This window comes from Nomia melanderi, chromosome 10, assembly GCF_051020985.1.
Source record: "Nomia melanderi isolate GNS246 chromosome 10, iyNomMela1, whole genome shotgun sequence".
Taxonomy (NCBI): domain Eukaryota; kingdom Metazoa; phylum Arthropoda; class Insecta; order Hymenoptera; family Halictidae; genus Nomia; species Nomia melanderi.
Window position 1 is genome coordinate 1323301 of NC_135008.1, and position 23745 is coordinate 1347045.

At 43.3% G+C, this 23745-nt stretch overlaps 1 protein-coding gene and 1 long non-coding RNA gene across 7 annotated transcripts in view; one reads left to right on the plus strand and one right to left on the minus strand.

Annotated features, from left to right (window-relative positions):
- The window catches only part of LOC143174998 (uncharacterized), a 40460-nt gene extending 33191 nt beyond the window's left edge, over window positions 1-7269 (minus strand). Inside the window, exons 1-2 of the long non-coding RNA XR_012999550.1 lie at window positions 7176-7269; window positions 7010-7071 (exon numbers count right to left, since the gene is read on the minus strand). This is a non-coding gene — a long non-coding RNA (uncharacterized LOC143174998). The remainder of the gene's footprint in view (window positions 1-7009; window positions 7072-7175) is intronic.
- Window positions 1-23745, plus strand: part of 5-HT7 (5-hydroxytryptamine receptor 7) — a 187927-nt gene that overhangs the window by 71087 nt on the left and 93095 nt on the right. For 5 of the 6 annotated variants that reach the window (XR_012999549.1, XM_031991850.2, XM_031991841.2 and 2 more), the window contains exons 3-6: window positions 1052-1379; window positions 9302-9597; window positions 10736-10979; window positions 13711-13935. Coding sequence is in view for 5 of the 6 variants with exons in the window: in XM_031991850.2 (XP_031847710.1) it covers window positions 1251-1379; window positions 9302-9597; window positions 10736-10979; window positions 13711-13935 (894 nt within the window). In the remaining variant the exon portion in view is untranslated. Of the gene's footprint in view, window positions 1-1051; window positions 1380-7592; window positions 7708-9301; window positions 9598-10735; window positions 10980-13710; window positions 13936-23745 lie in introns of those variants that run through there. The other variant, XM_031991892.2, reaches the window with a different exon arrangement.

Here is a 23745-nt window from a genome sequence, read left to right on the forward strand (position 1 = left end):
TCAAATCGGTGGGTAATTACTGTTGTAGATAATTAGCCATTATTTCTTAAGATAACGTATGTCTACCTGTTGGATCGTTTTCTTAGATCAAGTCGTTCGGAATTCACGACACACGGTTAATTATTGGGCAGATCGAGTTTCATTAGGAAATACTTTTCTCCCTGCGAGCGGTTGTCGAATCTACATCTCCTTCGTTCGAGTATTCGTGGTTTCCGTCGTGGAGGGAGCACGTAGCGTCGAGCTATTTCAGGAATTCGAATAATCCGAATGGCAAAACGAGAGCCGGACCCGATAGGACCGTATGATTTATTGCTCTCGCGTTTCCCTTTAATTTCGATTTTAATCCCGGGAGTTTCTTAATAATGTCATCGGCCAAGCAATTAGGACTTTCATTTAGTCTGCGTAGAAACCGCCTCGACTACTCTCTGTCGTTGATAAGCGGAATTTATGGAAATATTTGATATCTTTCATGAAATCGATTCTCATCTCTCGCATTCGAGCTTTTTCTAAGGTGGACCTCATAACTCCTACTTTTTAGGCTTCTTACGCATATGTAGCGAATAACTTACATAAAAATAATAAACGAAAGCTCGATTTACATCGCGTTTTGGCTTATTTTAACCACAACCTCGACAATCTCACCAATTCACTGGCACTACATCTGAGAAAGTATCTCCTTCAGTTCAACGGAGACGTGAAAAGACGTCTGTGAACAATACCATCATTGCTGGGAACCTGGCACTCGTGACGTCATAGGGGCGGAGTCAGTCCCCCGAGAAATCCAATTGCGAGTCCGGAAAGAGCTCTTGGCGTGAGCCGATTGGTAGGCGTAAGCGTCTCAGCCAATCAGGCGTGCTTCGGATCCGACCACTCAGACGAGAGTGCCAGCTTCCCTGCAACGGACGGTAGCAAATCAAGCCAAATTACCGTTACGATGCAACAGCAAACAAAAGATCTCCACAAATATACGACTGGCTTTTGCCCCAGCCATACATAGGCAATACTAATAATAGGACAATTCTACAACTCTGCCTTTATTTCTGAATTCCAGTGGCAGAAAGACAGCATCGGACGCGGGGTGACGCGATGAGCGGCTGAGGCGGGTCACGGGTCGAGGAATCTTCGTTCGATTCCCATGCACGGCCTGACCGACCTCCGAGGAATCCCATGGTCGAGAGGCGAGAAGGAGCATGACGTAGCCGTCGACGAGGGGGGCGCTTCGGATGCTCCGGACTGCCGACTAGGGTCGTATGGAGGGGAAGGACGTAATCACCACGGAAGGCACCCTGCTTCTAAACCTGACGACCATCGCCACACGAGACGTCGACGGCTTCTTCGGAGGATTTCCCGGCAAAAACTCGCCCTACACGGCCACGCAGGTAAGATTGATGACCGAGCTACACCCCGGCCCCCCCCTCCTCAATCTCTCGAGCCACGCCGAACCACCCTTACGAAACTTCTTTCCACTTCCCGTGGGATCAGCAGTCTTTTAATCTGTCAGCTCACGCGGCCGTATCCATTAGCCCGAACTTAATAACCGCGCGGGCCGTAATGCAATCAGCCGTGGCTACTTTTCAGCTTCTGTGTCGCTGGGGCGGCGCGGCGCTACGTGACGCGAGTCTGCCCGAAGAAAATGGCCGCCCGAGACGTCCATCGGGTGCGTTGTTTTATTATTTCAGATCTTCGGAGTTGCGGCACTTGAACGCAACGAATCGCTTGTGTAAAATGATAAGTGAATTGGTTCTATGTAAATGAGGTGTATTTTAATTTCATGGGAATGACTGTGTTTATTAGAAATATTGAGAATATTGTAATTTCAAGTGCGCCACTCGTTTGGCTTAGTATTCTCTCCATTTTCGCAGTATTCACGACAGAGTTTTCAGTAGTTACGGTATAGTTAACGAGGCTGACGTTACGTTTAACGATACGGTCGCCGATGTCGGGAGGATACTGAGTGGAGATTACCGTAAAGAGCGTGAATAATTATTTCAGCTATGTTTGTAATAAGAAGATGCATGAGGCTGTCGTATGTCGAAGTTCTCGCGGTCGGAACTTTGAAACCCGTGCTGTTAACGATAAGTATATAATTAGTTTAGCTCGCGTTGACGCTGGGGAGCGAAGCGAAGGAAGCTCTTATTAGCGAGCCCGGGCAAAGTTTTAAATCATTTTTGCCTGATTACTACCCTGCTACGTTGTAACGGCGGAATTAAGGATAAGGTCGTAATGGATTGGGGATCTTCTTCTATCTCGTGGATCTCGTCAATCTATATTGTCCCTTAAAAATTATAACTGTCTCTCCGCTAACAATTCGACTTGCCAAGTAAACGCTCGTCAAAACTCCTACGCGGTCGGAACAATTTCCTTAATACCAAGGAAACTAAAGAGTCAAGATCACATATCCAATCAAACTTAGTTCGTTCGACACGTCGCCAAGGAAATGAACGTTCGAGTTTAAGAATGGTGTCACTCGAATTCAGGTGACGTAACAGTCAAAATGTTAAGGGTTAAAAATGTTAAATCTAACAAGAAACCTTCCATACTTTCATTTTTTCGAAATTTAATTTTTTTTACTACATTAAACTACATTAAACTTTCGAATAAATTCTGGCAATTCTAGAGTCTTAAGGTCGAGCTTCTACATTTTAGATCGTTTCGAATAAAGTTTCAAATAAAGAAACACATTATTTACATAATACAGAGATTAATATTACGATACGAAGAATTATTGTTCGGATATTTCCGTAACCGACCCGAATGTCATCCAATTTACTGATCCGCGGTATCGGACTACCCCTTTAACTGAAATTACAGGCGAGTACAAGCGCATGGAATTTTAAGCAGGAATGTTTATGCCGCGCGCAATAGAATTCCCTACTCTGTCCCTCTTATTTATACCCTCCGCATCAGGATTGTAGATTTCTTTCCTTTCTTTTAAACGGCGTTTCCGTCCCGGCCTCATTGAAATTCTCTCGGCGGACCCCGGCCCGAGGAGTACAGCTTGCAGCGCATTGTGCGTCGCGCAACAATGGAGCATGCATTCTTAATCTACTTCGGGACTCTATTTCCGCGTCGGCGAAAAAAAAAGAACGAAATCTGTCCGCGTTCGATAAAGCTGCTCGCGACGCGCTGACCCTTTCGCGACGCGGAGTTTTTCGGAAATCGTGACAGAAATGGAAATCTCGAGCGGGAACCTGCCGGCCATTGTTAAACTCGGAGTCCGTCGTTATGAAGCGATTCTGGGAACGTAACGAGACCTATTAACTTCGAGGATTTAATTTGTGGCCTTATTTGAAATGTGTAATATCGTATATAACACATAGAATAATTAACATATTGAAATATTACGTATTAATTAAATCAGGCGTTCATAAAGTATAGTGAAATATAGGTAATAAATAGGTTGTACGTGTCAATTCATTAAATATACCTACGTTTTATTATGTTTCGCCATATATTTACTACAGATTCCAATATATTTTATAAACGTATAATAATCTCATCGAACGAGCACAGTTCAATTTTTCCACCATCGATGTCAACATCGCTCCCGATTTCCCGGCGTTCGTCATTAAATCCTCCAATTCGATGGAGATGTTGGCTTTACACGATGTTAATCGATACCCGTGCGCCTCGTTTTTCTCTCGGATTATCCGATTCGAAATATTACCGCGACATTTGACGCTCATAATGGCGTTAGCGCGAGATAATTGAAGCGCGCGTATCGTAAATTATGCCGTTTCATTGGTCCGACAGCAACGAAGCGACGAGAGCTAAGTAGTTACAGCTCGCGATCGGGTGACGCATAGTATCGGGAACGGGTAGCATTTTTCCCAAACGAGAACAATAGAAAAAAGGGAAAAAAGATTGTCGAGTAGGGCTCGGATTAAAAGACCCCGTTCACCGTTGTTTTTAATCAAAACAGTATACACCGTGCGCGATTGTCGACGCGTATCGGTTTTTTCCGGCGTAACGCTCGTTTCGAATTCGAGGATGATTCGCCCGAACGTTTCTGCAGAGTGCCTCTTGTTTCCGATTAAATATTCGAGCCGGCCCGGTGATTTTCTATTAAGCTACTCGAAAAATGTACACGCGCCGGATACTCCTCCCAATTAAATCAACGAGCGTGTCGCTGTTAAACAAATTCATCTCGTTACGAATATTAAAAGCGCCCGCTTTTTGATCCCGATCGTAGCGCGCTGGGACATTCAATTAACAAGATAAAACGCATCGATAGGAATTAACGTTATACCTTAAAAACGGGGGAAAAACGTCGACAAAGACATTTCCAAGTGTCGAATCGATGTCGAATTAATTGGTCGACCGGGGACTCGTTAATTTGTCAAATTATCGCTCCTCGAAATTAGCCTGCCACGGGCACGATTATGGAGTAATTCGATCTTCGATTTCAATCTTCCAAGTTGGATTAAAATCGACGACGGAGATCGAGTTAGAATCTTTGTCCTCGCAGATTTCACGGTTATTTTGCAAACGATGCAGCATTAATGGGATAATGGCAGCGAGTGATGGCAGTAATCGGAATCGGAATCTACGAAATCTTCGATAACCAAGTTAACTCTTGCACTCAATCACCACTTTCTTCATACGTGAAATATTCGAATAAAACAACTTTGTTCCTCAATATACTAGTAATCTTCCTTCGAGTTAGTTTCAAAAAATATCGCCTCTATTTTGTCAAGAAACTTGAAAATCAGCAATGTTTCTACTTCCAACCCTTTGAACTCGGAAGTTTCTCACTAGAAATATTTAACAACTGTTCAATCTTCGTTAGGCGAACAGTCGAATTCGGGGGTGTTTCCAGGAGCGGCCGCGCCGCGCGACGCGAAGGGGTGGCTCGCTTTTATTACGGCTAATATCGAGCGCGCGTATGCTTGAATCATGCATGGGCAAAGTAGGTTATTGGCTCATCACGCTGGCGCGCGTTCAATATTCATGCATCGGTAATAAATAAGAGATTCGCGCGTCTTTTTATGGGAGAACCGCCGCGAGCGCCGTCGATCCCGATCCACCGGGAACTTTGTGCCGCCGTGGATTTGTTACGGCCCGTAAACCGCCGCTCAGCCCCATCGGAAAAAACCACTTAACAGGTAAACGCCGCTTGAAAAAGTGAAAACGCGCGGAATGTCCTGAGAGCATTAAGGCGCTTCTTGCTCTTCGCTTCTGCATTAAGCCTTGGATCTCGAGCTACCGAACTGACGTCCACTGACACCGTAATCTACTTCTTTACGGGAAGAATGCTTTAACCCTTGCGGTCGAAGATTCTTAAATATACGAAACCGTAGATGAAGCTAAATTATGTATCTGAAGGGTTAACATTGGAGATGAGCAGGTAGATTAACTTTCAATTTTCTGTTCAGACTTGATATTGATAGGATAAACAAAGTGATAGGATAAACCTAAACTAGAATATACGCGAATCGGAATCTCAGTAAATTTTCATAAATGGAAGAGAAGAGACGATCAGTGTTACTGCTCGACATTTAAGTTAAACATCCATTGAATAAAATCCTCCAAAGCAATTTCTCGACGGTTCATTTCCCCAAACTTTGATCCACATGGCACAGCGCTCATTAAAAACCGCTCAACGATACTCTTTTTCCTGTTAGCCGCGCCCGAGGAGCGTTTCGCGTAGAAATGAAATCTCCGCGGATTAAAATTCAGCGACAGCTGGCGAGGCGGGCAGTTTGCGCGGGCATAACAAGGCAAACATGTCCCCGCGATTGCATACGATTTTCATTTTAATCGAATCGGCGGCCGAGTGGCCGCGATTCGATCGTTTCCGCCGATGGGAACTTGTCCCGGCTGTTTTCCGCCGGTGCGTGCCGTTTATTTCTCGATTTCCGGGATTGATGCTGGGGTCGCGACCCGTTATTACGCGGCCGGGCCACAGATCGGGCGTGAAAATATGGCGCGGCGCGGCGCGCGGCCGCCGCCGTTCCAACAATAACGTTTTGTAATTCGATGATGGATGCCACGCGGAACCGGTAATAACGCGCGTAATTTTTCCCATGAGAACACCGGCCCGCAGTAAGCCGGACGGCAAATATAGCGCGCGCGGACGCAGCGGCGGTCGCCGCGCGAAAGATCATCTGAAATGGAACTGTACCCGTTTGATATGCTATCCAATTTAATCGCGAAGGTAATTCCACAGTTTATAACGCGGCTCCATTGTTTGTAACTGAACTGTGGTTCAATTTACCGCGACGCTTGTTGCAATCTTAGAAATAAACAATCACCTCCGAAATAGCTCGGGGACAATGGAAATTAACGTTTTATCTGCTAGCTTAGAAGCTATAGCTCTGTATAGCAAGGTTTCACGCGGTCTGCGTGTCATAAATATGATATCAGTGCGATTGGAGACTGATAGAATGTCCCACTGTGCAATTACGTTAGAGTAGACCATAATGTGCACTACTATCGATGGCAGAGAGGATTGTGCTATAATGGTACTTATACAGTAACGTTCAGAAAGATGTGCAAGGAAGCCACTGTAGTACAGTAGCTACAGGTTAATTAAACCTCGATATTCGTCTCAATCCTCGCATTTATTTTCTATGTTTAATCAGATTTGTCCTACTTAACACTAGGACTACCAGATGGGTCAAAATGGCCCCTTCCTGATTTCTTTTTATACAATTACTTGAAAAGTATAGATGCTTCTTTGAGAAATCGTTAAAGAAGCTGATTTAGTAATACCTAATACAATAGCACCTAACAACTAATACAATAACACCTAAACGAACTGAAATCTTAATTAACACACGGTTATAAATCTTATAAAAAAATTTATTAAAGTCAGTTTAAGTGCTTGGTAGTTCTAGTGCTAATATGGCGTCGCGTGAAGGTTAATGTGATTCTAGTTTTTGGAACCTATAGGTGTTTCATAAGGAGTTTAATCATTACAGTTGGTGTTGTATGATTGGAATTATCGTAATTGATATTGTGCAATTGAAATAGTATGCTTATTTTTCCATTTAAATAGTGTACTTACCCGAAATACTCTCGTGTACCCAGGGACCGGTTGAATCGACGAATAACGGTCGATGGGGATATCTGAAAATATTGATGACATCGAATGTTGTAGCATGGGTATCAACGTACGATTTGTTGGTTAATGAACTGTTCTGCATTAATTAGATTATATGAAGTATGCTTACCATGGTATTAACGTTTATAATTACACTAGATTTTAATTATTTGCCACTGTTAACCACGCACTGCACACACGGGACACTTTTTCGAAGCGGGATTACAGCACGCATGCGCGAGGATGCGCACGCAACGCGTGTCCCGTTAACATAGCCGCAGAACTCCAGGATATCCAATGCGCGTGCGCGGGAATATTCCAGAACACAATTTCGAGTAAATTAATAGCTTTAGGAATATAAATAAAAATATTCTAACATTTATATTACAATCGAGTTATATGTAAATGGTAAAAGTAGTCTTTCAAACAAGATTAAGTTCAATCTGTATACATATCATACACTCAATTTTTATGTCACAGTTCCAACTTTCCCGCGCTTTTAAACATTCTTCGCGCGCATCCTTCTTTCCCGCTTTCGTCCCGTGGCCTTCGAAGAGTGAAGAACTGTGCTGTGAATAATTGCGTTAAAATCAGTTAATCCGAAGAGACGAACATGAAAAATACCGATAGCAGTTTCATCTTTGGAAGGCTGCATTGTAATTGTAATAATTATACTTAAATATTACTAATTTTCTGTATATTTGATTATTTATAGTTGGTTAAGGTTAGGGTTAGTTTGTATGTTGATAGTATCCAAGTATATACCAGTATTGATAACATTAGCAGAACGTGCAAGTGCGCTTCGCAAAGGCAATTAGCGAACTTATCAACGTGGTTTTTCCTCGAAGAAGCTAGAAGTAATGAAGCCAAGCAAACTTTTCCTTTATGATGTTTTCTGTCTTGGTCCCGAGCAAAGTTATAGTTCGGCCCGGTAACTACAGTCGCCCTATATAAATGTACATCTAAACTTCATCGAAGTTAGATTACACAGCGTATGTTTTAATTATGAGAGCGGAACAGTACAGCTCAACTGATATTGAAAGCAGTTCTCTTTGCTTCAACTTCTGCCGGATAACATATGATTCGTCGTGGAATTCGAAATTGCGTGTTTCTAAAGAAAATATCGAATTCACATCATTTCTCGGTTCCATTGGAAACCACAGGAAAAAATCATTCCCAGTAGTGATCATAGTACAGACACTACATTTCGCTAATCACCGCAATTTTCCGTAGACGATCAAATATTGTCTTAAAGATCGTAGGCGTACCAAGGATAGGCTGTCGCGACGTCTACACTCGACGCATCAGACTGTTCTATATGCAAATGCGCCAGAAGTCGTCGTAAGTCTCGGCGGAATGCAATTTTGCATAATAACTTGCAAGTGGTTGATTGGATCTGCGACGTTACGATGCATAGTACATGATGAAAATCACAGTCAATATCTCCTCGCGCATCTACTGTTTACTCCCGCTTGTTGTCGGGGTAGACCGAGGCGAACAGGATCACGGTACGGAACGGACGGAAATAAAAACATTGGCTTTATTGTTACGTTGTTATAGAAATCAACGTGTTGGCGTACGAACATTTTGCTGTCGCGACAAATGTTCCCTGATTCTAATATTGTAGAACAACGGTCGCATGTTTTAGCAGCCGGCGAGCGGGCTCGGACGTCGATGAATAAATACGGCGAACGAGGCGGAATTGTTTTCGTATCGAACGAGCGATTGCATTCTTCATTCCCCCCGTCGGCCTCTCTCTTTCTCGCGCGTATACAAAACAGAGTTATCTGATTCGAGCGTTGTCCGTAAACACTCTTATTATTGCATTCACGGTGAGCCACGGTCGAACGGGGCGATGTTTCGCGTATGCTCGTGTTCGACGCGAAGTGGATCATAATCCTTGCAATACTCTCCTATTTTACTTGAGTATAGTCATTGCACCCTTTATGGTTGCATAGGTTTTGCAGTCGAGATTCACCCTTTTGCGAATCGAATACTTCTACGTATATATTTCATTTAAGAGAAGATCAATTAGGAGGAAATCCAAAATTTTATTACAAACGAGTGTGTTATATATTTATCTGAAAGGAGAAGTATGTTCGTTTGATGAAATTATGAAAACTATTGAATGCATTGTTAATTCGTATTCATATGTGGGTATTTATTAATTTTGTACTACATAGGTTTTGTTGTAATCATGGAAGAAAATTCGGCTAGAGAGTTAATCTAATATTTCGATTGGTCCTTCTGTTGCAGGCAATACTTATCGCCCTGGTGCTTGGTACTATCATCGTCGGAACCGTGATCGGCAATATACTGGTCTGCGTCGCCGTGTTTCTCGTTAGGAAGCTGCGAAGACCTTGCAACTACCTGCTGGTGAGCCTGGCAGTTAGTGATCTCTGCGTCGCTCTTCTGGTAATGCCGATGGCGTTGCTCTACGAGATCTCCGGTAATTGGTCCTTCGGCGCAATTATGTGCGACGTTTGGGTTAGCTTCGACGTGCTCAGTTGCACGGCCAGCATCCTGAACCTCTGCATGATCTCCGTCGATCGGTGAGTGGTATCCGTGGTACCACAAGTTTAATGCGAAACTAGATCCCCATGCTCGATCGGCTGTCTCGAACATAATTCCACCTACCCCTGCGCACGAACAATGTTCACGTCTGAATCGTTCTACTTGTACGTCATTTAATTGCACGGGAAAGATGATCGTTGTTAGAGGATTCCTAAGCTCGGCTTCTATTTAAATGCAGTAGATTAATCTACTTATACTTTGGACAATGTTATGAATATTTCTTTGTCACTTTGATATTTTCTAATGGACAACACTTGGTAAAAAGCAGTTAAATTTAATTGTTTGTATATTTCTTGTATGGTTTGTAAAGAGATCACTTGGGATGTCCAGCACAAAAATTGCAGCTGTAAACTCGACTATCCGCGACACAGATCATTTCTGCAGATAATTTCACGACGCGAAGTAAACGGTTTGTCGTTCGTTTTACGCTCGACACTAGTTGCTCCGCTTTACGGCGATTTTAAGGGCGCGTCTTCGCGCGAGTTGCAATGGAACCAAGGAAACGGGCAGGACGAAGTGGAACAGGGTCTCCTCTATCCGTTTGACGAGGCGAGGGAACCCGGATTCTGTTCAACCCCTTAGCTGCTGAACCTTCTCACGAAACAGTGTTGCTCAGACTTCAAATCAAGTTTCACTCTTGTCATTTGCTTATAAACAACAAATTATAGCAGTTCGATTGGTAATGATAAAACCTTCTCGTTTCACAGAAAAACCATACCCTATAATTCAGAGAAGTTAATCAAGTTTCTCGCTGTTATGAAACAGAAGTTCCAACCAACCGGCAAACAAATTCAATTAAAAACTTATAGTTCCTTTTAGACGATAGAATATCAAGTCAATCTCGTCGTTTCCTTCTGAAATGATTGGAAAAACCAAGTGTCATTCAATTATCTTTTACAAATTAAAAATTATCTTCATATTATCAATCGTTACGCTCTACACGTAGATACGAATGAATCGGGAATTCTTTTGTACTTTCGGGTAGATTATCAATGACAGAAGTTACCATAGTCAGAAAAGTTATAACAGAACCCATAGGACAAAGAGTTAAGGGGTTGATCAGCCGCCGATTAATTTGTTAGCCCGGCCTTGTACAAGCTCGCCGTTCTGACGCAGATTCTGTGCCATAACGAAGCCACTGAAATACGGGGTGAAAAGGACTCCGCGGCGGATGATCGTCTACGTCAGCCTGGTGTGGCTGGGCGCGGCCTGCATCAGCCTGCCGCCGTTGCTGATTATGGGGAACGAGCACACCTACTCCGACACCGGGGCGTCGCACTGCGTTGTCTGTCAGAATTTCTTTTATCAGATCTACGCCACTCTGCTGAGCTTCTATATCCCTCTCTTCGTCATGATCCAGGTGAGGCTCCTCCCTTGGTTCCTATTTCTAATCATTTATCATTGTTGCTGCTGTGCGATGCCGCGTCTGAACGTTAACACTAGAACTACCAGTCAAAATGACTGGTTTTGATGTTTTTGTTTAGCAATTATGATTTTGAAAATAAATAGTTTAATTTGAGTACTATAATGAGTGTCTGAAGAAACTGAAAATAATCTATTGTTACAATTTTTATAGGAATTGCATATTAATCGTATTAAATGCTCGGTAGTTCTAGTGTTAAGAAAGTTCGTCAAACGGAAGTTAACCCCTTGCCTTCTGACAAAAAGAATTTAACTAGGAAATTCTTTTGAATTATAATTGATTACTAAAGAATTCAAATTTTAAGCTAATCCTAGAAATCGTTGCATACGTTACAACTTAATAGAATATGCATAGAATTTTTCTTAGGTAAATCGTGAGTGCCTCAGTAGTTGTGAAGCAAATCATAGGGTAAGGGGTTAATAAAGGCAAGGTCGCACAAGTCTTTCAACTTGAAATGCATCGTTATCTTTCAGTCGTTAGGTTGGAAAATGAACGTGGATATAGATGAACGCAGAATTCTTCGTTTATGGTAAATTATTCATGGAAAAGTAATCTCAGCGAGCACGGTTATGAAGAAATCACAGGGTGCACTGTGATCGTAGCGTGCGCGAAATAATTTGGATAGCCGTAAATAGTCAGCGAAATGAATTGATTTGAAATTTATCGTCGGTATAAAATGGTAGGAAAATGAATCTATCGAAATATACTTTCACGTGTGCGCTTCGTTCTCCGGGAAACGATACGTCGTGTAAGAGAAACTTTATTCTCCGCCGAGTAATGTTAGTTAAACGTATAGTGCTGTTAAACGCGTCGAAAGTAGTTGAGAACTAATGATCGGACGCTTCGGGAACGATGACCTCTCAGTGTGCAGGGTAGTAATCAGAAACACTCTTCAGATCTTCAGCGAAGTTTAATGAACGCCGTGCAAGGCGCAAAGTATTCGAAGTATTCGGGAACTCGAGCCCGGCGGAAGTTTCAAAGAATTCGTGATCGGAACACCGGGAATAGTCTTAAATTCCGACTAATCGATCGAGGAATTTACTTTTGAAGTATCCACGTTTGTTTTCACAACGAAGATGTTCATTATAAATCTATTCCAGCACTTTACACTCTACCGCTTATGACATTTATACAGCTCTGCAACTTGAAAATCAAAGTTCTGTCGTTTCACCCAGTATTTCGATAGTTTCAATACACTTCCTTCGTCGACGCGAAACTCCGTCGCAGCGAAAGGGTTAAGAATCAGCCAGCTAAAGTACTCGTATCGGGACACGGTGAATGAATTGTTAACCCTAATTCGATTAATAGAGACGCCGACACTGTAAACTTATTAGAGGGCCATCGAAATTTAATAATGCATCGACCAGCAGCCAAGTTAGTTATCTTGATCTAGTCGAGCCTGATTAATGAATTAGCAAGTGTATTACGTTACCCGGATCGCTCGTAGGATATCGAGGATGATGAATACAGCGTACGAAGCTGACTAGTAAAATCAGATAAAACAGCCGCGCCCGGCTCGCTCCCACGGGGATCACGGTCCCCGTTATTTTATTAGCTCATAAAATATTTCGGATTTTTAACTGCCACTTCGGCCGGAACGCTCCGCGTTTTCGGGTGTCCCGCAAATGTTTACCCCGTAAAGACGGCGCGAAAAAGGTCGTTTACGGTTTTAATGAATATCCCGTGACACGCGCGGGATTCGCCGGCAATTTGCGGCTCGCTGCTCGCGACGCGTCACATTTTACAGCGTTAATTAAAGCGACGCCCGGCCGATAAAAGCGGAACCGCCGCGATCAACGAAGATGATTCATCGCGCGCGCGGCAATTATTCCTCTGTTATTATGTCAGTTCACGTTAACGTTTCCCCGCGGCCGCGAAGAGGCGCGCCCCCGGCGCGGTTTGCGACCGCCAATTATTTTCATGGGTGTGTTTACCACACGCGAAACCCCCAATCAATCGGGAACGCCCGGGAATCAACGGGGGAAAAAACGGAATTGTGGACTCCGCTGATTGCCCTGTTGTGTAACCGAGAATTTGTAACCTTTCCGTCGTGATTCGATCTATCCCGCCGGAACTGCCTGATCCTTCGCTTGTTTATCTTCGAATGCCGGCTTATGGACGCTTCTATGGATCACCGAAGTTTCTGGAGATCAGGATTTTTACGAAGCAACGAGGAGTCAATTAAACTTTCGTCGGACTCTGTAACACCTTGGAATCTTGTATTTCGTAATTCGGGTGTGCTCTTAATCTAGGTGATGAGAACTTTAAGATTTTCAGTTGTACTTTTGTCTTGTGTAGATGAATACATTATATAAAATTTAATATTGAATTTTCGGTTTCACAATTTTCTTGGGGCAAATCAAATGGCGACTCGAAGGCGCCTGTCGAGTGCAAAGGGTTGATTACTCGAATATCAAGAGATCAGCGCGTATTCCCATTATTCTACTGTTCAAGCAATCGATATATAATATATCTACATCTGCCGACAGATTTCTATATTCCAGAGAACGTTCGTCCGTAAAGGTTTAATTACTCCCGACCCACATATTTTCCGGTAGAATAACAACAAGTATCCCCGACGATAACACGTAAACAGTGATTGCAGCCGAGGTAGACCGTAGAACGGTATCTAATCTCGCAGCCCGGTTGAAGACGAATCGCGTTTCAGGTCTACTACAAGATATTCTGCGCGGCGCGCAAGATAGTCCTGGAGGAGAGGAGGGCGCAGAGCCACTTGGAGGCTCATTGCTATCTCGACATAGAGCCCGCGGTGCAGCAGCACCACCACCACCACCACCCGGTCCCTGTGAACCGTCAATTAAGCACCGACATACACGCGACCCACGGAAGCCCTCCCGTGAAACAGCACCGAAGTTCCAGCGCCTCGACGACGGTGAGTAAATGAATCGATTCGACGGCGACGGACCGTCGTCGTCGTCGGCGCAGACGACGAGGCCCGGCTCTCCTTCTGTTTGCGAACGGTGCACACCCCGTTGACAAATCATTCCCTCCCCAGCCTTCCTCTAAGCTCCCTCGAGTCACCGATGACGAATCGGTGCCGCCAACTCACGCCCACGCTTACGCACCGCTTCGCCCCGCTTGTCGACTGAACGGGCCCGCGATTAGCTGAGGTCCTCTCTCGACGAGACCACTATTTCGCTGTCTACGATCATTCCTTTCATTTCTCTCCCTTTGTCAACGCGATCACTGCGAGAAGGCTTCTTATGGGACACTTGTTCTTCCGTGGAAGATAAAAGGAAACGGGCATTCGTTATTGTGTCACGGTTCTTACGTGGTGCTCGTTTGAATTCCACAGAAGCTGCTCGGGTAAATTTCACTGCGCCGACTCTAGCTTGCCAGTCACTCACTGTCTTGAGCTCGGTGTAGGGAAAATGAATAGAATGAAGGGAAAGAGTAGACACGGGTCAGAGAGGTTCTGCGTGAAATATAAGACGCAGGAAATTTGAATTTGCAGTGATTTTGACCTTTCACTGTTGGGATTCGTGATTGTGGAATTTAAGCGAGCATTACTATAGCATGCTATTAATCTTTTAATGTAGAATGTCGCTGTAATGGCGACTTCGAGCTTGAATATCTGGAATCGGGAACTGCAAATGAGTAATTGAATTATTCGACTAAGGGAAGGAGGTGTGGTTATTTTCTTTTAGTGTTTAGGACTTTGATGTATGATTCGGTTTATCGTGAAGAGAAGTGATGGAAGTTCGAGAGTCTCGTCGGGGAAACGTGCTTATTCGACGTTAATCGTTTTGGAAACTATTGGTTTTAAGTGAGGTTGGCAACTATGTCTGGAAATGAGATTTGTTTCTGATGCGTATAGCTGTTAACATTTCTGCGCTTACAAGTGCAGTTTGGGTTTACGCTATTTGGGAAATTAGTGTTTATTGTGGATTGAGAAGACTATTGTCAAACTATCTGACTCGTATCTTTCCGAAGGAAATCTCGTTGATTCCTGCCTTTTATATTAAAAACGAGACTTGCTTTTAAAGTATTTAAGAAAATTAGTTACCGTCTTCTCGTACAATATCCGATCCCTCTTTGTTCAGTTGAACTGCATACTTCGTGCGCCGCGGAAGGAAATTCATCTCTCTTAGCTGGGAAAATAGAATGTGACGAGTTCCGAAGACGGAATACTTTTAATCCTCGTAGATTGATTGCTTTACGTAACGCGAGGGCCCGGGGGTAGCCTCGTCGCTGGCATCTCGTCGAATATCCGGCCCGTTTTTCGCGGGTGTAATTGCATATTTCATTCGGAATGAAAAACAGTTCTCCCTTCGACGGGAGACTAGAACGCTGCGGATTTTGAAGATGGAACGCGTTTAAATCCCGCGGACGGAATAACGCAGTCAGTGGAAAGGGAAGTTCGGTATCGTTGCTACCTTCGCGTTTAATATGCAGCAGGTTTTTCTTCGCTTTGATCGTACTCTCTGAATGAGAATTACATTCTCTCGATTGCGAAAGTACCATCCATTCAATCGGGAAAGGGACGTTGAATCATAATGAACAAGTTGCGTGGGTATATCGCACACTTTGATCCTGTTTTATAATGGTAATTATAATACTTTCTCTTGATCAAAGGAATTATGTCACTGATTCAGTGAAAATTAATCTCTTCTATTGTTATTAATTATTAGATATTATTAAGAATTCTAAATTCAATTCTTAGCAATAACAATGGAACATTCCCAGTTGCTTTGTACAGTTCTGTTTGCAGAAAGCAATTATTCAATTATTAAATGTTACTCCTTTAATACATTATACGAATGGGTAAGAGAAATTCCTTAGTACCCGATGTATTTTCTCCCTGTTCTAACGTGTCTTAAATACTTTCCTCTTTCACAATTCCCCCCACTTTTGAACTGTACTTCCCCTGCACCCTTGGAATTCAAGCCTTTATTCAACTAATTCCATAAGAATCATAACTTCACATTTTCCCCATACACTCTCGACCCAATTTACATAATTTTATTTGCAACAGTAGTATTTAGAACATCAGTGTTATCTTAGGAATATTCTCCAGCACTGTTTCTATTATTCCAAAAGGAGTACAAAGTATCATCCGTCTTTATTCCGGTTCCAAAAAATTTGCATAAACCTCGCGCACGCTGCATCCAGGAGAATTGAGCGAGCATAATTTTTTTATCTTCCTCACGGTGAACAGCGTATTTGCCGGGGAACGGTGAATTATTTGTCGGTCAACGTTAATAGATGATGCCTCGCGCGCATCGGTAGAGACCGGTTGCTCCAGCGAGAAAAATAAATCGGTGATACTCGAGTGACAAACAGTGGAAACTACGTAATGATCGGACCACTCGCGTCGGCGAAGTTCCGCGCGATCTCGCGCGAACCCCGTCGAAGTACGAACTCGAATTTTTCATTAACGAAGCGGGTTCCACCGGCAAAATTTTATTCCACGTCCTCGAGCTACTTCTTTTACGCGAGAACTTGGTTCTCCGTGAGGTACGACGTCTCGAGGTTCGCGCTAAAAAATTTCGCTTCACACCTGACTCCCATTTTCGCGAAGAAGTTCGCCCTTAGTCGTACAAATGCATCCGCGGCGAAAAATTCCATTAAAACGCCCGATATTTTTCATTCGAAGCGTAAGCACGCGTGACCGTTAATTGAGTTACTTAACGTTTCAATCAGTTGCGAAAATATTTGATCGCTTACGACGCTCGCGGCTTGGAAAAAGAATAAACGAAAGATAACAATGGTTGTTAATTAATAATTGTTATTTTATCATCTCCCGTCAGTTATGGAGAAATTGAAGTATACAGTGTCGGGGAAATTGCGCAGAAAATTCGAGAAAATCGGTTGAAAGATGTAACAATGGGAGTATATATTTCCTTGGAGGTCGTTTTCTGAGAGATCAAGGTCATCGATGTTTCTTTCAATTATGTTATGTGTTTTTATTATTGCAATGACTGTTCCAGATTAGTTCCTGTATTATTAATTACATAGATATACCGTTGGATTTATTATTCATGGATTACGAGAGATTACGCCTCGCACTATGTTTGTCGGAGTTCATTAAAATTTCGCTGGATACTAGACGAACATCTCCGCATATTTCCAGCGATGTGTAACATTGTAAACGTAGTTACGGTGACGAAGTTATGAGGCCGGCAGCCAGAAAATTATTTCTTGTGTCGCCTGGGGATATCGCATAGTTCGCACGTGGGCGACACCGAGTTTTCTAATAAACCGGATTCCACGAATATGCGAGTTCAATACTTCTTGCTTCGAGTTCGCGTGTTACAGTTCAATTTGACATTTTCAAATAATAATAATGATAATAATAATGACCAGTGCAGAGCCTGTATTAAATATTATTCCAAAAATTCTTGAATGACATTTCAAAAGCTGTTGAATATTATTCAAAACTTATTAAATATTCCAACCGAAATATTTAATGTCCATTAAACTGTGACATCATGCACGCGAGAGTTAAGCCGGACGCATGAATATTTTCAAATTACCGTTTTTTTCCATGGCTGCGACGACTGTATTTCGAAAAAATCGTCGGCGCTCGAGGTTCCCGGAATTAAGATCCCGGTGAACTTCCGGCCGCGTCCGGATTCAGCAAACAAAAACCAAGGGGGGCCGGGCGGGTTTGACAAAAGCGCTGCTTCGCCCTCGTTATCGTTGAATTCTTGGCCCGGCTGATGGAACATGCCATAAATTCACCTTTCCCGCGTTGCACGGAAATGCAGGAAATTCAGAGGGAGATGTCGGAGCAGCTGTGACACTGTCGCGCACTTTTACGGGCCGGGCGCGCTTTTTAAAAAGAAAACAAAGGAGAACGGGGCAGGGGATTCTCGCCCCGACACCTCCGGAAGTTGTCGTGTCGAAAACAATTCGGATTTTTTTAATTATCCGAAGGGCTTTTCGCTCTTGCATCAGCTGAGAGTGCACGGCGCACGAAAAATGCGTGTTTCCTGCGCCGCGTCTCGGATAATTCAAAGTTCTTGCGATTTCCGTGCGTCGTTCTTCCCTTTTTTCTTTCGGAATTTTGTATTCAACGGCTGCGTTTAATTAAGTCTTACGGAATGAAATCTCGCGCTTCAATTTTCTTCGTGGATGTAATGAAGTTTGATCGTGGGATCCAAAGGAAATTTATATGCAATGAAAATAATACTAATAATAATAACAATAATAATAATGATAATGGTAATAACATTAATATTAACGTATATGATTTCTCGTTCACGAAATTTATAATAAATTCCACGAATATCGCTGCGCAAAATTGTTCTTTAGGCGTGTCGATACGAAACGTCAATAAATCATGGAAACTGAAAGGATCGTTGCAGGACAAGTAATGAGTATTCGAATTGACAAGGTGTTCCTCGGATGTCTGGCGAGAATGTCGTCGCCGGATTTAGTAATAAACGACCACGAGAGGCCACGAGAGCCCTCCTCGTGCTCTAGATATGGGTTGAATCGGAGCCCTTGTTGAATTCGAAGAATCGAGTCGTAATCTCGTCGGTCTTAACGCGTGGGGAGCGATGAAAGAAAAAAGAGGGTGCAAAGATGGAGGAGAAGAATGATAACGAGGACGGGGCGGAAGAGTTATCCGGGGAAACTTCAAATTAGGTTGCCCGATAAAATCTTTGTGGGCCACGTTTATGCAACCGACTCCTCTCCTCGACGGTTGCATTTCGAGAATTTTTTAAGGGGACATTCAATGACACTCTCTTACGACTCGTCTTGAATTAAATTAACTCTCATTTCTTTCGATGAAAAATATGAAAGAAACTACCCTAAAATTATCCGATTTTCCGCACATCCAAATTCTGTACTAACAAGGAAAATAAAAGATCGATCTAGGAATACTATAAAAATTAGAAAGAACAAGAAACCTGCTCTACATTATAAATAATTCAATGAATCAGTAACGCTTAGCAAAACCAACGTACAACGGCGACAACCGAATTCAATGCAACAATTCGATACCATATTTCTGGAATTTTCTGTATTTTTCTTGGTAAAAACCTCGAGTGTTCAACGTGTTAACGTAAGTTATTTCGCGATGCAAATTTAGTAGAGGGTTGTAAGTGGTGCGCTTGATCAGGCTCGCGAGAGCAGCCGTCGTGCATCATTTTTCCAGCGCAAAGAGCCGTGGCAGACGCGGCCGATGTCCGGGCTGGGAACTATAGGTGCCGCGTTGCTCGCCGGGACGTCCAGTTCTTCAATATTTTCGAAAGCAAGCGTTTACACGAATTATTGGCCGACGGCCAGCACGGTCCGGGCTTTATCGGGCTTCGCTCTCCGCTCCTATCGGAGGAGCCGACGCTGGTCCACCGTCTCCGACAGATTTATGACGGCGCTCGATCGCCAGAGCGCGATAATTAAAAACCCGCGCGATGAAAGGTGTTCGCGGAATTTTCCCGGCAACGCGATAATCGAACCGTGCACACGATAACGGCCGCGAAATTCGTGTAGCTCGTATCGTTTCAATCGACGCCGCGAACTACGGCTCCGAAAATTTGTTTCTTCGCTATCGATTGCTCGTGTGTTTTTACCGAGAGAATTAGAGGATCGGTACTTCCTCTGTTCAAGATGGACGAGGATGATTGCTGAGCGTGTTCTTGTTTAAACGAAATTTCGCATTTTAAGTCGTAGTTTATGAGTCGAATGTTTAGGTACAGTAACATTAATTTAGTTATCTAGGGTTAACTTAGATTGGAAAACTTCAGTTTATCTTAATGGTTGAATCAATGTAGATTTGAAGTCGTTTTGTTTATCTTCATTTAGATTCCGGAAACTTTTGTCCATCTTCATTTAGACGTGAAAAAGTTTCATCCATCTCCATTTAGATCTCAAAGCTTCGCTCGAAAGTTAATCTAGATCGAAAGCAAGTTCCGTATCTGCCTGTTTATCTCAGCTTAGATAAGAGGAATATACAACAAAGTACATTATTTTACTGGGTGACCCAATATTTCCAGAAAGCCAACGCGGTTAACTCCATCTTCTGATATTTCCTGGTTTCTGTAAAGTTCAATAGAGTAAATAACATTCTTTTTAGTTATTCGAGGATTCCTATTTCCTTTCAATATTTCACGCGTTGATGCAGTATACGAAGGTTAATGGTAAATGCCAAAATTTATAATTTTCGGGTGGAAAGGGTTAATTTCCAAAGCCAAAATTCTCTGAATTCCTGTTTTCTCGGCCAAACGCGTTGGCTTCCGACTCGTTTCACCGTGGCCCGGCGATCCAGCTCGTATCCAGCAGCCGCCCCTGCGAACGCCATCGCTGTACTTCCGGCGGGCAATACGGGGTGTCCCGCGAATCACAGGGATGGGAACTAACGGCACGAGAAACGGCCGCGTAGCTGTCAATTCGACCGGCTAATTGATGTTACGATAATTGCGGGCCGCGTTATTGTCCCGCGGGTCGCAAGCTTCGAAGCAGATATCCCCGGCTCCCGGCCGAACGGCCGGAACAACGCGTCCCTGACCCGATTGTCGCTTCTTGCACGCCGGTGCAACCGGTTCTAATGGTTACTTTCCCCGTTAATCGCGGAAACAGACTGAAATACCGTCTGCCAACCGGGAAAACATTTTTCGCTGGGAGTCGCGCGAATTTTTGGGAAGGTATTTACCAGCTTGTAACATATGAAATGTGATTTTTGGGATTACCTTCAACTAACCAGAGATTCTTTAGTAATCAGTATTTCACAATCATTCGATTCTACATTTTGTCCGAGTTTCTAGTTTTTTATTCCAGTTTTATAAGAATCTGGCACTCTATTAATCGATTTTTTAATAGTTTCAACATTTGCTTGCTTTCTAAAGGTCTTTCCTTCGAAGAAGCGACTTGAATATTCAAAAAAGTGAAAATCCGTTAGTAGATCCAGCGATTATGGATGAAGTGAAGGTGCATAATTTAATGTGTTCAATTTTTACAATTATTTACGGAGCAAAATTGGCTCCGATTGAACCAAGGAAGGTCTAGCCTCAAAATTAGATAGTAATATGCCAAGAAATTATCCAAAAGACAACAATCTTTACAAAAACTGTTATATTTAAGATGTTCCGTGATTCTTTGTCGCGTGCATCCTGTGTAATACATTTTAAAATGTCCCATAAGCGCCTAAAACTCCGCAGTTCAATTATTAGCATCGCTGCAAGCAACTGTAAGTAAAAATCGTCTGTAGGGCGTGTTCCTTCTGATTCTGGGCTGTTTATCAGAGGAACGTTCCATCGCTCATACAGCAGAGACAGGCAGGTTGCAGCGGACCCCTGGGTGGCCGCGCGCTGATGTTTCTGGCGATACGGGAAACCTAGTTTGCCGTTATTGTCCTATCCGAGCGTTCATCATTCGGCTCTCGGTCCATTTTGAGCAAACGCGAGCCACTTGAAACGCGATTGCACCGGTTGGACCGACGCTTTTGTGTAAACGGTTCAACCGACTCTCGGCGACGGTGCACGGAAAAATCTATGGGGAACGGAACATTATCGGTGCGCGAGTCGTATTCAGAATTCTTTGTAAATCTGTCGCGTTCAGACCACCGTTATCCTCCTAATTGCTGGAAGTTATATTTCTTCTGTGAATCTAATTGAAATACTCCGAGAAAGCTTCTCTGGTATAACATACATATAAATAATTATTTACCATTTCCTCGTCTAATATTTCACGTCGCATTCTGATAATATCGTAACAAGAAAGTGGCGAAGAAAAGTATGAAAAACGATCCACAGGAACGTTCCCATTTCCTCGTTTGACCCGACGTAAGATCCGAATGTTCCTTTATTAAAATGTCACTTGTTTAACGTTACTAAAAGCTCAGCCGGCGCACAATGCAAAACTTCAAAGCGTAATGCAATACCCGCGCATTACATCTCTCCCGCCTGATTCTGTCTCTATGTCGCTCTCCCGTCGTTATTACTTTTGCTGCAGCGTATCCATCTTCAGATATCACCGTAAGAATCCCTTTTCCTCTTTATAACGACTCGGGAAACGTCCCGAGCTCCCGCTCGCGCACGAACTGTAATCAATACTTACGGAGTATTTCATAATTCGAGAATGTTTGCCGTCTTCACCCTCAATTTCCCATTGCAACGAATTTCTGATGTTATTCCTTGACAAGTGTCAAAAGATCTCAATGCGAATCGTTTAACCCTTAACACTCCAGGTTGTTTTGTAATCTATCAACAATGGCAACTAATTTTTATAGTATTTCTAGCGAAAATGAGAAATGCAACATTTCTTCGATCTTTTATTTTCCTTCTTAGTGCAAAATTTGGATGTGAGGAAAATCTAATAATTTTGGGGTAGTTTCTTTACAGAGTTCAAAGGGTTAATCGAAGGTCGCGCGTTAGATCAGTTTCGCCGGCGTTCGAACCGCGAAAATATAAATTTCGACGTGGGAAAACACTGGTCGGAAGCGAATTAGAATTCCTAATTGCGCCGGGGGCGGGGTTTGCTTTCCGAACGAGCATTCGCGGATTCATCTGCGAGTCAAATTAATTTTCTTGCGGCGAGAACTGCGGACGCGAACCTCGGGGCCAATAAGAGGCGCCCATTTTTCTTCGTCGACCGACTGTTGCGGATCTTCAAAGACTGAACGCGTTTTTGCGCGGTCCGTTGCTCGATCCTCCATCATTGCACTGTTTTATTGAAAAATCGGCTTCGAAATGTATCAGATTCGAATTAGACGGTTGGTGTACACGCTCGTGTGCTCAGAAGCCGTAGAAAATCCGCCAGTTCAGCCAGAAATGCGGGCATTCGATATTACCGGTCGGAACTGCAATCGAATCTGACGGTCTAATATGCTCGGCGTTAACGCGATCATCGGTTTTCGATTTCTCGCGTGTAACGGAAACAGGAATATTAATCTTAACTCTGGTTCGATAGGAGTAAGGAAAAAGTTGAAAAAGCAGCTGCGACTCGATATGAGAGTAACGAATTGATAATACGATCGGTTTGATTTATGGGGGGATAATCGGGGGAGAATAATCGCGAGCTCTCCGTGTATATTTCAACCGATGCTCTCCGTTTCTTTTATTCCGTGCGGAGTAAGTTCTTATTTATCGTGGACTGCTTTAACCGGGAGAAATATGCGAGTTCGATGGAAATGGTACAAGAAAATAAGACGAAAGCGAAGGGAAATCGATGCGGAACGCGAGAGTCGATACGCGCGGCAAACGGTTTATTCCGTGCTGCCTAAGAACATAAGTATTCGTGTACTCGGTACATGCCTCCCTTGCATTTGCTACATTGTCCGTTCACGCTTTAAATAGACGATTTGCGCAATCCGCTTTACGAGTACGCTACCCTCATTATGGCGGAGCCGCGGGCCGAATTCCGCCGGACAAACAGGCGTGTAAAATCCGTTTGTAACCCGGTTTCGGGGCTGTGGACGCTCCGATCGCGATACCTAACGGTGCGTTCGATCGAGATCTTCCTGTGTAATCGTCGTCGATCGTATCAATGTTATTAACCTATTGATAATGTTAACCGATTATTAATTGATTCCTGTGTATTCGATTAACACGGGATTCCGAGCGTGCCTCTAGAAGCTGTGGAGTATTAACATGTAATAGAACTGTTGATTATGTAATTGGATAAATTGTAAATTGATCATTGTATTATTAACCCCTTGCAGACGCATATCGAAGAATGTCCGCAAACAGTTATATTGTGCTATTAATAGCACAATTATCTCATAGTTTATCCAATT